The 15,403-nt window shown below is 41.0% G+C and overlaps 1 protein-coding gene across 1 annotated transcript in view; it reads right to left on the bottom strand.

Annotated features, from left to right (window-relative positions):
- Positions 1-15,403, bottom strand: part of PTPRR (protein tyrosine phosphatase receptor type R) — a 241,109-nt gene that overhangs the window by 8,405 nt on the left and 217,301 nt on the right. The window contains 3 exon segments of the mRNA XM_027595377.2: positions 10,309-10,322; positions 10,324-10,423; positions 14,572-14,729. Coding sequence (XP_027451178.1) covers positions 10,309-10,322; positions 10,324-10,423; positions 14,572-14,729 — 272 coding nt within the window.

The following is a 15,403-nucleotide window of genomic DNA, read 5'->3' as shown; positions in this document are numbered from 1 at the left end:
GCCAGAGAGGATTCAGATATACCGCCCTTCTAGAAATGTCAGATATCTATCACATTAGCCTGACCAAACACAAAAATCAGCGTCTTCTGTCTCCATGCTGGGAAGCACGTAGCTGTGTCAGCTGGGGGTAGACTCAGGTTAGAAGGAAAAGAAACGTAGTTTTTTCCTTTTGCTACTTGGGAGGGTGTGTTGAAAAAAGCCCTCCAGATGCCCAGGAGAGAGATTTGGTTTTTAACATGTTAAAATTGTGACCTTTTGTGACTATTAACTCACACATACAGAGGGCAGCAGCCTTTCCTGCTGCACCGCCCAGCGCGTATCCGGTCTAATCAGTAGACAGAAGAAATTCTACAGCGGTGACTCACTTCTGAGCTAACAATGGAACGTATGCTCCTTGGCTTCTTATTATTTTTGAATCTGGAATTCTTTTGGTAAAGTTTGACACAGTAAATTTAGAACAAAAGGTGTGGACATTAATGTCCCTCATGGGTAAAGCTTCGACAGTTTGGGCGTGAGTCAAGCCAGGCTAATGTCTGAGTCTGTAACTCAGGTGTCTTGAACAAAGGTTTTCCCCAGGTCTTTATACAGATGTCGCATCAAGGAGGGAGAATTTAAACATAAATGTTCTGATTCATTGTGACCAGGTATTCTGAACATAGACACTTTCTCTGGAATAGCTGTGTTCCAAAGTATTTCTAAGGCATAAAATCCAGCACAGAGCCAATGATAATCCAATCATAATTTAATACTCTAGCATAACTTGAATTCCATTTTTCCCCCCTGAAAAGTAACCAATTTTTTTCTGAACACCTAGGTTAACACTCAATTAACTCCAAGCTGAGAAGAAGGAAAAGGTTGTCCTGGCAACTACTTGGGAGATTCATTTGGCATAATCTGTTTTATAAGAGGACCTCTTGTTAGGGTCTCAGGAACTGTGATGTCAAGTAAATAAGTCCATACCAATTTCTGGGGCTTTATTTTTAAGTTTCCTTAAAAGAAGTAAACCAAAACACTTAATTTCTGATCTTCAAATGAGATCTTTGAAATTCACTAATTAAGGGGATCTTTGCAATGAGTTGGGAATGCAGAGAGATATGGATAAATGTAAGGGTAGGGTTGATAAAAATTATCCGAACAGGTGGAAATTTTAGCTTTGGAATTATTTTAAACAAGTTTTGGGAACAAAGAATACTTTGGGGACATATATTAGCCTAGAAAACTGATGGCTTATATATACCTCCTCTTGGATTGTTATAGTTAAAAAAAAAGAGAGAGAGAGAAATCATCACACTAGAGTGATTAATCAAAACATTTAAACAATGATATGACGCACACTGGAAGCATTTTTCTATCCTGTCTGGGAAGCCACAAGCAAGGTCTTTGGATGTCATTCCAATTTAGGCCTCCAAGGTAAGGATGTACAAAGACAACAGCAGATTTCACCAGTGACTCTCTAAAAGGAGGATTAGACAGATTGTTTCCTGTTTCTGGGGAAGAAAAAAAAAAAAAGGAAATAAAAAGGCCTTGGGACTGCATAGTATTTTATGTGCTTCCCTTCCCAAATTCTGTTTTCAAGTTCTTCCAGTGTCCAAAGGTGCCAAACGAGATTAAAAGAAATATGATGGGAAGAAGTTATCCAAGGTCAACCTGCCATGGAACTCATTCCTTTCATCCCTGCCTAGATGTCTTCTGGTGGCCACATATTGTTCTTTAGTCCTTCTTATGTGCATAGAAGGCATTTTTTGAGTTTTCTGAGCCATTTTATTATGACGGATTATTATTATTTTTCAAAGGGACAGGTGTATCTTTCATATTCAGTGTATAAATGACTTTCTGTCACTATCTCATGCTGCAAAACCCTGGCACACAGAAGCCTAAGTGAATCTTTTGTAGCAGGAGCTAAATATGGTAAAAGCTGGTTGGTTTAGCTTTAACAGCAACTAGAGTTATCAGTTAGATGGTATAGTCAGAACAATGTGGTGATACTTAAGATTAGAAGATTTAAGGGGCTCTTGGGTGGCGCAGTTGGTTAAACATCTGACTCTTGGTTTCGGCTCCAGTCATGATCTCAGGGTCATGAGATCGAGCCCCCCAGTCGGGCTCCGTGCTCAGTACAGAGTCTGCTTGAGACTCTCTCTCTCCCTCTCCTTCTGCCCCTCCCTGCTGTGCACGCATGCTCTCTCTCTCTCTCAAATAAATGAATTAATTAAAAAAAAAAGATTAGAAGGTTTAAGCCAGATATAGAAGGTCTCAGTAATAAAACATGATTACACTGGGTTCAGTTTAGTGCCAGTGTTATGGGTCCTTTTTTTTCCACCATAATTCTTGAAGATTGTTGACCTCTGTATGTATGGTAACCTTCCATTAACAGGAAAACACGATTGAACAAAATATCCCTTTTTGTCATGCTGGCCAATAGAAAGCTCACTGTATTTCTCATATGCAGCTATTAATAATAATCTAAGCTGTAACCATCAGAGATAAACAGTTCTCCCTGGTTTATACAGCAACTAGTTCAGGGTCATTGTCAAAGGCAGGACTAGAATGTGAACTTCCTTTCAATTGGTGTGTAGCCCAATTCAGTCTCCCAGTCCAGAAAACAACAGTGTTTTGGGAACCAAACAATTCAGAATTTAGCCAATCTAATTAGAGCAAAATGGAAGCTCAGTTCAGAATGTCTAAAAAAAAAACACCCAAACAGATGGTCAAAGTTCATTACGTGACTTTAGATACATCATTCACTCCTTTTAGGTCTTGGAATCCTCCCAAAGAATGAGAAACTTGTACAATATTCGACCAGATTTCTTTTAACCATCCCCTTCCTTGTAGGTGTTTGGCAAATGTTTTGATTGTCTGTTATTGTCACTCCGTTGCTCTCTATGGAAATAAAAGTTTAGAGACTCAAAGAACACAACAGCTGAGATGGGGTTTAGAGAGTCAGATGATCACTTCCCAATCAATGAATCCCAAGATGGGAAAGGCGTCTTATTGGAGGTGTCCTTGAATCCACTTGTGCTCCTAGTGTTATCAGTGGGCCAAATAAACACACACACATATGTATCACTTCAAATGCATCACTAATTTTCAAATGCATTTCAAATGCAGTGGACCAAATAAACACACATACATATGCATCACTAGTTTTCAAATGCTGTTTTGAATCACAAAATGAAAGTTAATTTATAAGCATTAAGGGTTTCAAAATACAGTTATCAAGTTGAAGTCCATAAAATACTCTTTTACTCTTAAAAAAGGGGGTCCTCATACCAGAGAGGTTGGGGGACCACTGATAGGCCCCATCTCTCCTTTTACATACATATACAGAAAGGCCTAGAATGGGGTCACACATGGAATTAAGGCACAGCCAGGATTAGCACCAAGCTTTTTGACCTCCAGCACCTCATACTCTAGTGGTTGCCTGCTTCCTAGTTCCACCAGCCAGTTGCTTGGTCCCAATTGCCTGATACTGACTTCATCTTTTAATTTAAAATGAAAGCTATGGGAATGAAGGAATGATCCACTAATGCACTTCTAAATAAAACACTTGTGGGTGCCTTGCACTGAATTTGAACTCCTACTTGGAAAAAAAGAAATCTTAATTTAGTTCAAAATATGCTCAAAAGTATTATTAAAAAGAGAATCACAGACTCGTGAATCTGCAGTGAGAACTGTAGCCTCTATTAATAGAAGTTGCCCTGAAGCCAATAAAAATAACGTCTTGCCAGAGAATGAGGAATCCACCAAATGGCTTTGTCATTGTTGTTACAATGGACCATCCATTCAGCATAACACTCATCTCTAAACCAGACCGTTTGAATTTATTGCTAAAATGCAGATTTGTGATCTGAGTACAAATTGTCTGCTTTTATCATGTTGAATAACAATAATTGGGCATTGTAATTTATTATTTTTATTTGGAATCAGGTTTTCGATCCTGCTCAATGCTCAAACCCTTGACTCAAGCCCATTTCAAGTATCTAAATCACTGGACTTTCTTCTTTGCTGTTAGCCCTGCCCTGGACTTCTCAGAGGAGGCAAATATAAGTGGTGGGGGGTAAACTATTTAAAAAAAAAAAAGAGGCACAGTGTGCAGCCTTGGATCACTAGTGGGTAGAGGCCATTGTTAAAGAGAGTATGAAAGGATAGGAAAAATCCTGTGGAGCTTTTACTCAGCAGCATACAAAATATCAGCTCCTTGATATATTGGCTCTGTCTTTTGTAGCCCTTATTATACTCAGCTGGGTGCTCCTTTTTAATGGTCCCCTCCTATGCTCAAATCCCCATGCTGTCCCCAGTCTTCTCTCCACAACCAAACTTCTTGAAAGAACAGTTTATATTTAGTATTTACAACTTCTTTTCCTCCCATTTAGAAAGACTTTGAGGAAAGTTTGGTCAAATAAATATGAAAGAGAGCTTAAGGAAGGTTAAATGGGTTTCTATGTCAGGGGACTTCCCCAGATTCCTTAATGTTTTAATACTTACTGTGAATATCCAAGTGGAGGGGGCTTATAAGAAATATAGTATATAGCTCAAATTTAATTGAGAGCCCATTTTATTTTATTTATTTATTTTTGCCTGAGTACAGTCAAAGAGGTCTGGTACTTGGCAGGCTCTCGTGGTTTAATTAATAATTAAACTGTGCCTTGAGAAAAACAGTCTGGAAAAGTCTGTTAAGGAATCCATCTTTCTATGCCGAGATGCCTGATGCACGTACAGTATTAAGCGTTTAGGAAATGTTTGTTGAATGAATGCATGCATGCATGATTCAGGAGCACCGCTCTAAGCAGAGATCTTGGGTGCCTGCTCCACAGGACACATGACAGGCCCATATGCAAACACTCATCCTAAAAACATCCCACCTCAGGGTCAGCTTCATGGGCTTGTGACCCACTGGGTCACACCAGCCTGCTTCCCTCGTGCTGAGAAGGACCTTGCACTTGGGTTAATGCTCTGCTGTCACTATCTTGAAATATTTAATAATTTTATTTAACAGGGGCCCCACATTTTCATACTGCACTGGGTCCTGGTAGCTGATCTCGCCCAAGGAATCCCTTGCTAGAGCTCTTCTGCTTCCTCTCCACTCCCCTCAGCTTCCCAGTGCCCACGGCTCTCTACCAATCTTCTCTACTTCAGGGCCTCAGGTGTGCCCAAATTTTGGGGCCCACTCTTGAAGTCCCCTTCATCAAAACCCAAGTTCTGAATATATTCCTAATGCATGGAGTTACATTCGCTCTAGCTACCCTACACTAGCTGGAAGGAACAAATCACCTTGTTTAGATGAATGGGTTAATAGCTAAAAAAGCATAAGGTGTCACCCTCACCTTCTGTCTCCAGGTTCAATGAACTTTAAAAAAGAATGATTCTTTTCATCAAGGACTGGCTCTCTAATGGCTGCGTTTCAGATATTCACCATACACAGATATTTTAGGCATCGTCCATAGACAGATATTTTGGGATGAGGCATCTTTCCTATATTCCTCAAATTGTATTCTTAAGGCAACTGCTGACAGTATCACTCTATCTCTTCATGAAACAGCTCTCATTCATATTAGACATTGTTTTAAAAATTATGGTGTCATTGCATTTTTTTAATTGACAAAGCATTAACAAAAAGATTTGTTTTTGTCAAGCAGTTTTGCAATAAACATATTTGGAAAGACTGTTTACTTTCATCTGTAATGATCACACCTTTTGGGTTAGAAACTGGAAGTCCTGGGTTCCAAAGAGGTCTACTTTGCCAGCATTTTAGCTACATGATCTTGGACAAGTTCCTTGATGATCCTGAATTCTTTCTTAAAAAGCAGAGCCAAAGAACACCTCTGTTGCTACTTTTGGGTTCATTTTGGGAGTTAAATGAGACTTATGAGACATGTGCTTTGAAGGCCATGGTGGGGAGGCGATGATTATGAAATCAACTTCCAAGTGTCAATACTGCGTTCTGGAATGTCTGAAGACAGATCCAGGACTGGAGGCAAGGGTGACTGCAGAGACTAAGGCTGGGGACAAGGTCTGAGGAACTGATGAAGAACGAATAAGCTGCAAGAGCAGAAAGGGTGGGCATTCAGATTTTCTGGGGGCCCATTTTTCTTTTACCGGCATGAGCTGAGGATGTGGTCAAAGGCAGCAATCACCTACAAACTAGAATTTTAACAATGAAATATGACAGGAAAAAAAATTAGAAACTAAAGCAAGAGGCAAGAAGCCTGGGGGAAAAGAAGTTGGATGAGGTGAAGGAAAGGAGGAAGGTTTTCTGCCTCACTTTTCATAATAACTAGGGGACTGCATAGCAGAAGGAAGAGACAAAAAAAGAAAATCTGTGTTGATCCTGTGAAGGCAGGCAGGCAAAGGAAAGATGTTTCAAGGAAGGTTTTAAAGAGAGTATCTCCCTCATAAACAACAGAAGCAGCTGCTCAGAAAGAATGTATGTGGAAGAGATGTTGATTAATGACTCAGTGAAAATGATTTCCAGACACATATTGGCAGTAATTCAAATCCAGGGGGGTAGGGAGCCTTCGGATCAGCAGAGAAGTTTTGATATGTTTTGGAGATCCTATCAGGAATAAAGAGACAAGCCTTGTGGGGAGACCTTGGTGGTGATGGAAGGCCAAGGCTAAAATTTTTGACCGTTTGCTTTAGGAAGGAAGGAGCCGATAGAGGAGGCATTGTGATATGGTTTAAAAAATGTATTTGTGATTCCATTCAGAGCTAGAGGACAATCTGGTAGACTTGACAGGGGAACGTGACTGCGAAGGGGAAGCCAAGGTGGAGGTCAGGCTACAAAAGCAGGTGGGGGAGGTAGGAGTTGGGGGGGGTGAGCAGGCAAGATTGAAGAATAACAAAAGCCAAAGAAGAAATGAGCAAACCAAACCCATTTTTCCCCCCAAGGTGTTGTTCCAAATAGGGTCAGAGATGGTGTTAGAGGTCAACTCGGTTCGGAGTCAGCCTAGATTCACGGAGGGTGTCTGGCGTTCATGGAGTTTCAGCACTTGCTATTAAGAGAGCAGGCTTCAGGGGTATGGACCGGAGTCCTTGAGGGGCTTTGGGTCCCATGCAGGAGACTTGTGTACGGAAGCACAAAGCAGGAGAGATCAAGGTCACCATGGGAACAGGTCCCGGCTGACTTGGTGCTGTCCCTTGCCCTCTGACGCAAGCCCCACTTCTGGGTGAAGGTAGGTCCCGGAGTCTGGAGTGAAAAACTGGACCCTATTCCAGCTGGACAGACAGTCCTGGATGGAAGGACACTAAGACAGCAATTGTGGGAGAAGAAGAAGAGATCACTGGAGCTGATATTATGTACAGAAAGAAAATATTTTTGGAAGCAGTTATATGTGGGGTATGGAAAAGGGAGAGGTGGGAGGGATAGAGAGAGCATTAGAAACATAGGCTGAGTGTTCTACTAAGTACGTCATGGATGTAATCTCATCTCTCTACTGCCGTAGCCCTGTGAGGTATATATAATAATACATATTGCTTCCAGTTCATAGATGCATGTTCAGGTTTCTTGTTATATACATATTGATAATAACAGTGGCTAAACTTGACCGCATGTTTTTTATGTGGCAGGAACTTTATAGATTATATCTTACTCCTTACAACAACAATAGCAAGTAGATACAAGTATGACTTCCATCTTCTAGACGAGAAAGCCCAGACACGGGCAGTCTTGCAACTTACCTAAGGCCGCACAACCAAGATATGGAAGCAGCCATGAGGCTCACCCAGGCGCTGTGTTTCTAGAGGCCAGTGGTGTAACCACTACAATGAACAGTTGCTGTGAAGCCAGTCAAAATTGAGAGAAAAAAGAGAGGGAAGATACACCAACAAAGACTTAGAAGTTACTATTTAAGAGATAAAAGAACAGCAGGGCTGGGGATAGGAAAACCTCATCTGGACAAAGAGATTTGAATGTTTAATTTTTAGAGATAGGAGAAACTTTATTGATAATTTTAATAAAAATGAAGATAATAATAACACTGTACATCTATTGAAAATTTACTATGTGACAGATCCTGTTCTAAGTGATATATATGAATGTGTATATATATATATGTATATGTGTACATATATATATCATTGAACTTTTAGAACAATCCTGTGTCTCTTTTATTGAAATCCCAGGATGTACCACACAGTAGGTGCTCAATAAATATTTATTGAATGAATCTTAAAAAGTAACCATCTACATTTTTTGGAAACTCTGGGCCACAGGGCTGAAGTCCAAGAGGCTCAGCTCCCATGGCCCTCTTGTTTTCTTACTCCATAGCATTTATCTCTGTCTGAAATTATCCTGTTTTTTTTTCTTTCCTTTTTTTATTATCTGTCCTGTCTGTCTGTCTCTCTCCGCATGAGCATGTAATCTTTAGGAAAGCCAAGCATCACTCATCTTGTTTAGTGCTATACTTGTAGCATCCAGAACGATGCCTTGGGCATAGGAGGTAATTAATAACTATTTGTTGCATAAGTGAAAGAAGAGAACCCAACAGAAAGACTCTTTTCCACACCAGTGCACTGAATTGCAGAGCAGAGAGGCTGGCTGTCCATGTGCTGATACAGCATCTTTTTCTGTGCCTGTTTTTCAAAGAGCATCTGTTTACTTTCTCCATCACTGACTCAACTGTTCATTTACCCAGATAGGCTTAGCGGTGGAGAAAGGAAGAAGAGAAGTTTCTTGTTTGTTTTGTTTTCAACACAGATAAACACAGATCATCACAAAGATGATCAAACCATCTCTATATGAAAACAACTCTTCCACCTCATACCCATTAGGATGGCTACCATTAAACAACAACAACAACAAACAGAAAATAACAAGTGTTGACAAAGGTGTATAGAACTTGGAACAATTATGCACGTTGGTGGGAATATAAATGGTGCAGCCACTGTGGAAAACAGCATGGCGGTTCCTCAAAAACATTAGAGATAGAATTACTATATGATCCAGCAATCTCATTTCTGGGTATATATCTAAGAGGATCTCGACCACTATTTGTACACCCATGTTCATGGCAGCATTATTCACAAAAGCCAAAAGGTGGAAGGCAACTGAGTGTCCATCGATGGATGAAAGGATAAACAAAATATGATCTATACACAAAGGGAATTGTGTAAGACTGTTGAGTCACAGACCTGTACCTCTGAAACAAATAATACATTATATGTTAAAAAAAAAAAAGATAGTAGGAAGGGAAAAATGAAGGGGGGGAAATCGGAGGGGGAGATGAACCATGAGAGACTATGGGCTCTGAGAAACAAACTGAGGGTTCTAGAGGGGGAGGGGGGGTGGGGGAATGGGTCAACCTGGTGATGGGTATTAAGGAGGGCATGTACTGAATGGAGCACTGGGTGTTATACGCAAACAATGAATCATGGAACACTACATCAAAAACTAATGATGTAATGTATGGTGATTAACATAACATAATAATAAAAAAATTCAAAAAAAAAAGTAAGGAAATTCTGACACATGCCACAACATGGATGAATTTTGAGGATATTATGGGAAGTAAAATCCTAGGGGCTGGGGGCCGGAGGGAATAGGAAGTTGTTGTTTAAAGGCAACAGAGTTTTGCCAGATGAAAGGAGTTTTGAAGATTGGCTGCACAACACGTGAATATTCTTAACACCATTAAACTGTACTGTTAAAAATGTTTAAGATGGTAAACTTTGTTATGTGCATCTTTTCACAATTAAAAAAAGTAGATTTAAAAAAAGATGACTCTTGGTATATGACATATGCCTCATTTTAAACAATCAAGATCCTGAAGTGAATGATTCAGTGAAGTCAAATGAAAATGCAGAGTAAATATAAAAGGAAGAGGGGTGTAAGACTAAGAGGGAACAGCAACACCATAACTAACCTGTATTAGAGATGAGGGAGGGATTAAGCATAAGCTTTTTGGTTTTGTACACTTTTTTTTTTAAGATTTGTTTATTTGAGAGAGATTGAGCATGTGCGCACGAGCTGGGGGAGGGGCAGAGGGAGGGGCAGAGGGAGAGGGAGAAGCAGGCTTCCCGAGGAGCAGGGAGCCCGACGCGGGGCTCGATCCCAGGACCCTGAGACCATGACCTGAGCTGAAGGCAGACACTTAACTGACTGAGCCACCCAGGCGCCCCTGGTTTTGTCGTCTTGATGGTCACTGTGGCAAATAACACTTTTTTCAATGTAAGATACACTTAAGCATTTTACACAAATCTTTATAGATATTTTAAGACTTTGGAGCCTATGGCATTTACCAAGTCAGGCAGATTGGATCAGGGCTGTGACCCGTAATGCTGCTCTGATGTGACATCTCTGTTCCAGACACCCACCTGTCTACACGAAGCTTGGCAGACAATGCTTAGGGCATCGACAACTCCTTCTTCTTTCAACTGTCGACAGCCAATGGATGTAGCAATAAAACACCCCGTTCTACCGATCCCTGCACTGAAAAGAAAAGACAAAGAGTAAAAAGGTGGAGGAAAAGTAGAAAAGATAAAATATGTTCTTTTATTTATTTATTTATTTTTGGTTTTTGAAAATTTTAATTCCAGTATGATATTCATCTCAGCGGTGCAATATAATAATTCAACAATTCCATACAACACCCAGTGCTCATCATGACAAGTACTCTCCTTAATCCCCGTCACCTATTTCACCCATCCCCCCATACACCTCCCCAAGATAAAAGATATTCTTTTAAAAGGGTATGACTAAATCTGAAACAGCAAGCCAGGCTTAGCAACAACAATGACAAAGCTCTCAGGCCCAGGTGACAAACCTGGCCCAGAGCAGTACTTGAACTGTATTCCGTCATTGAGTTATATGCAGTAGGGAAAATAGTGAAAAAGGCATTGTAATTATTCTACAAAGAATAATGAGGACCTGAATTTAGGGAAGGTATAGGCACTCGAGAAGAGGAGAAAGACTTAGATACATCACAAATATGAATCTGGGGGACCAGAAGAAAGGTAGTGCCCATGAGACAAAGGGAGAATTCTAGAAGAAGGGCTGATTTGGGTGCAGGGGAGGTTGGTGTTGGATATACTGATGCTGAAGATTCCAGTGAATAAGTGAAGATTCAGCTGGGTTTGGGAGAAGGATGTGGCCAGAGGCACAAATATCTGAGTCATTTATATCCAGATGATAGTTGAATAGAAACACTATCCATCCAATCCAGGAGGGTTTGCCAATTCATCTGCCCTAGATGGTAAATCATCAACCTAACAAGCCCTTTAACTCTCTCCCCATCCCTCCTTCCTCTCCCTCTCCTCCCACCCCTCAGCAATTTCAACCACTAATAGTCTTTATGCAAATTTCTCTCAAATTTACATCTAAATTCCCTAAATTTCTCCTAAACTCTAGATTAGCATTTTATCTCTTAGCTGGAACTCTTGAAGTTACTATTTTGCACTGGCTTCAGTTCAACGAATCTAAATTCAATGTATCTAAAACAGAATTATCTTTTCCCTCAATGGCATTACCAGTTAGCCACAAGTTTTCCAGCCTAGAAGTCTTGGAGCCATCTCCAACATCTCCCCCCCTCACCTCCCACAACCAATCTGTTACCAATTCTTATATTTTCCACCTTTACTGAAGCTTCTGGGATCCATGCTTTCCTTTCTATAAACTGTGCTCACGTTTTCGACATCTCCTTACTTCATGGTTAGCAATGATCTCATTATGGTTGCCAAGTCTTGAGTCTCTTCCTGGACTAATTCACGATACACACAGCTGCTAGGTTCATCTTTTTAAAATAGGGATCTGATCATATTACTCTCTACTCAAAGACTGTAGACGCCTCCCAGTAGTTACGGGCAGTGTCTGAGCTCCCCACCATGGTATCCGTGGCCTCGCATGATATGAATGGGACTAACTTGCAAGCTTTCGGTCTTGTTACTGTCCTCCTTGTAACCTTTGTGCCATTTTTGTCATCTACATGAATCACTGCAAAAAATGGCTTTTATTTTCCAACTTTCTTTTCTGTGTTAAGGATATTCCTTCAGTCAGAAATGCCCTCTAAAACCTTTAAAACCTTTAAAACCACAAACATTGGTCATTTTTTAAGCTCCTGTTCAACATTATTCCAATTCTGAGAGGCTCTCCTCCCTCCTCATGGTTTGAATTAATAGTTCCCTTCTGGGCATTCAAATAGCATTGGTTTCTCATATTTGGCACTTGTTTCTTTTCTTTTTCTTTTCTTTTTTTTTTTTTTAAGATTTTATTTATTTATTTGACAGAGAGAGACACAGTGAGAGAGGGAACACAAGCACGGGGAGTGGGACAGGGAGAAGCAGCTTCCCCGCAGAGCAGGGAGCCCGATGCGGGGCTCGACCCCAGGACCCTGGGATCATGACCTGAGCCAAAGCAGATGCTTAACGACTGAGCCACCCAGGCTCCCCTCTTTTCTTTTTATTAAAAATATTTTATTTGTTCATTTGAGAGAGAGAGACAGAGACAGAGACAGAGAGAGAACAAGCAGAGGCAAAGGGAGAGGGAGAAGCAAACACCCCCACCATGCCAGGAGCCCGACATGGGGCTTGGTCCCAGGATCATGACCCGAGCAGATGCTTAACCATCTGAGCCACCCAGGTGCCCTTGGCACTTGTTTCTTATTGGATGGGAGTGCAGAGGAATTCCTAGGTGGAGGGGGGTCCCTTTTAGTTGAAGAGTCTATAAAGAGTTTGTTTCACTAGAGAGATAGGATTTGAACTGTACCCTATGAATGGCAGGCATTTTGGTTATCATGAATGAGGGAATATTCCATGTATGAGAATGGTATAAAGAATGTTGCAGAACAGGATATATGATATGCAATAGTGACTAGACTAGCTTGGCCTGAAGAGAAATTTATCCCAGAGAAATAGTGGGAAATAAGACTGGGCAGGCACAACGGGGCCTATAAAGGCTCTCACACGGAAAGCTAAGAGGTTTGGACTTCGTCCTCTAAAACAGTGGTGGTTTGCTTTTTGTTGTTGTTGCTGTTGAGAATTTGATAAAAACTATGAACTTTCACTCCCCAGAAAAACCCACATAACTCTATGTACTCCAATTTGTTAAAGTAATTTCAAGGAGTTCAATGACCCCTGTGGTTTATCCATAGACCCAGGGTTAAGATCTTTTGCTCTAGGCAATGGGGGGCCATTGAGGAGTGCTGAGTGGGGATTCCATATGATGAAGGAGGATTTTAGGAACATCGTGCAAGAGAAGTGGATGGGGTAGGCTGAGCTGGGGGTGGGGCACAGGGAAGTGGGGTGTGTTTGTGCAATTAGCCAACTACTTCTAAAATACATGGATGAGGTCATTAGGGCCTGAACTTGGGTGGTTGGACAGGAAGTGATGATTATGGGAGAAGCTTTGAAGGGAAAGCCAATCTGGTGACTGATTAGATACTGAGGCTGGAGTTGAGAGAAGGGCCAAAGATAACTGTCAACATTAGATGTTGAGTGCTTGGAAAAAAGCTGGTCTTATTCTTAGAAATGGTCATCAGCAGGGCAACGGGTTTTACAGGGGAAACAGCTCGTTCGTTTTAGATATCTTGAGTGTTTTATGATTTTGGGTGGAGGACGGTTCCAGACCCAAAACATGACCCATTAGGCTGTCTTTCCTCACCCCCAAGTGAAGTTTAGGATAAGGCCTAATGCTAGAAACTGGATAATGACTCCTTTGGATACAGAGATATATACTGAATTTCACTTTTAATTAAACCACAAAGGTTCACAGAAGAAGGCGGCTAAAGTTACAATTTAAAGTAATTATATTTTACTTATTAAAAATGTCATCAAAAGCTATCTTTCAAGGCTTAAGAGGTTAAACAAAGCAACATAAATTATTTTGATGAAGTACGAAGAATAAATGGCTGGTTATACAAACAACTTGAAAGCGATTTGCTTTCGTTTGGGCACACTAAAAGGAAAAGGGGAATGAGGTATCAGTTATGAGGGGAGAGTTTTAAACTAGATGTTAGGGAAGGGAACCACCACAGGCATCTGTTGCTTTTGTCTGCCTAGCCTCCAAAACCCCACGTTCTGGTAATAACACTTTGTTCTCCTTTTGGCAAACTACTGCTTACCCACTTCCCCCTTCATAGATTTATTTCCACCTGTTTTTTTTTAATGAAATCACTTTTAAAATAGCTGACTGGTTTTCACCACATTTGACATAATGATAGATACATGTTATCAAGATACCATTCTAGTATGGCTCAGGTGCCATCTTGAAACAATAAAAAAGCCATTGATAATTTTTAAAAACGTGTCATTCCTAGAGTCAATGAGCCCGATGAGACTAAACAAATAGATGTAAGTTTCAAGTTCGAGGGCTGAATAGAGTGTCCGGTTCCCTGAGCCATTGATGTAGAAGTGCTGTTCTCTACTGTGTCATTGCTGTTTGCTGAAATGCCCTGATAAGACCACTTCATTTCTGCAACGTGGCATCTCGATCAAAACTCAAATATGAAGAAGTTAGCCAATTTCAGTAAATACTGAATTTACCAATAAAGTTGCAATCAGGAAGCACCACCCAACTTCCACTCGTTCGATGACTTTATGGGGGATGGACAGTTGCTTAGGCAGAAAGGACAGTTCATCCCTTACCTGCAGTGGACAACCACAGGCCCCCGGCCCGTGGAAGCAAGCCTGTCTTCTTCGACATCCAGCATGAGCTGTAGAAGAGGCTGAGCACTGTCTGGAGTCTTGTGATCAGGCCATGAGGTGTACCAGTAATGCTTCACATGTTGGGTGTGACTTCCTTGCTGAAAATAGCAAGAGCCACCAAATGCCTCATTGACTTGTGGAACTAAAAGTCATCCAAACCACAATACTGAATGCCTTCTATCACTCCCATCTTGCTGGCAACTTACTTCTGGATGGAAAAAAGAAATCTAGGAGATTGCTGAAGCATACTCTTCTACCTTGAGAAAACATGACTATACATATGCTGATGTCCCAGTTTGACAGTCTTGCCTCTATTCAATGAGAAATAGAATTTGAAAATCGAAAAGGCATATGAAACCTATGATAACTATATGTGTGCGATTTGTTGTGATAAAGAGAATGGCAGACGCAAAGGAAGCCAAGAGGGATTTGGAACGGTGTGTTTCCTGCTCTTTGAACATTCTTGACAGTGATGATAAACATATTAGCCCCCATAGGAACACTTAATTTTATACTTGGCCCCTACATTTGATTTTCTACATTCATCCTAAATTGCAGTTTTTAGCAGCAGCGAGGAGTCCCAGGAGTAAAGGAGCTACAAGGGGTCACTAAATTAGACAAGCTTTGAGTGCGGGTCCATGCACATCATCTCATAACCCAGTGCCCAAGGTGGCGGAGGGGAGGGCCTGGCACGGAATGGACACCCGAGGGCCTGTGGTGAAAAGGGTGCCTTCCTGTCTCGAATTCCCCTCTAAAGCCCTCAGTGCCGCTC

This window comes from Zalophus californianus, chromosome 9 (genome assembly GCF_009762305.2).
Source record: "Zalophus californianus isolate mZalCal1 chromosome 9, mZalCal1.pri.v2, whole genome shotgun sequence".
NCBI lineage: Eukaryota > Metazoa > Chordata > Mammalia > Carnivora > Otariidae > Zalophus > Zalophus californianus.
The sequence above is the reverse complement of the archived record's forward strand: the minus strand, read 5'-3'. Positions and strand labels throughout refer to the sequence as shown.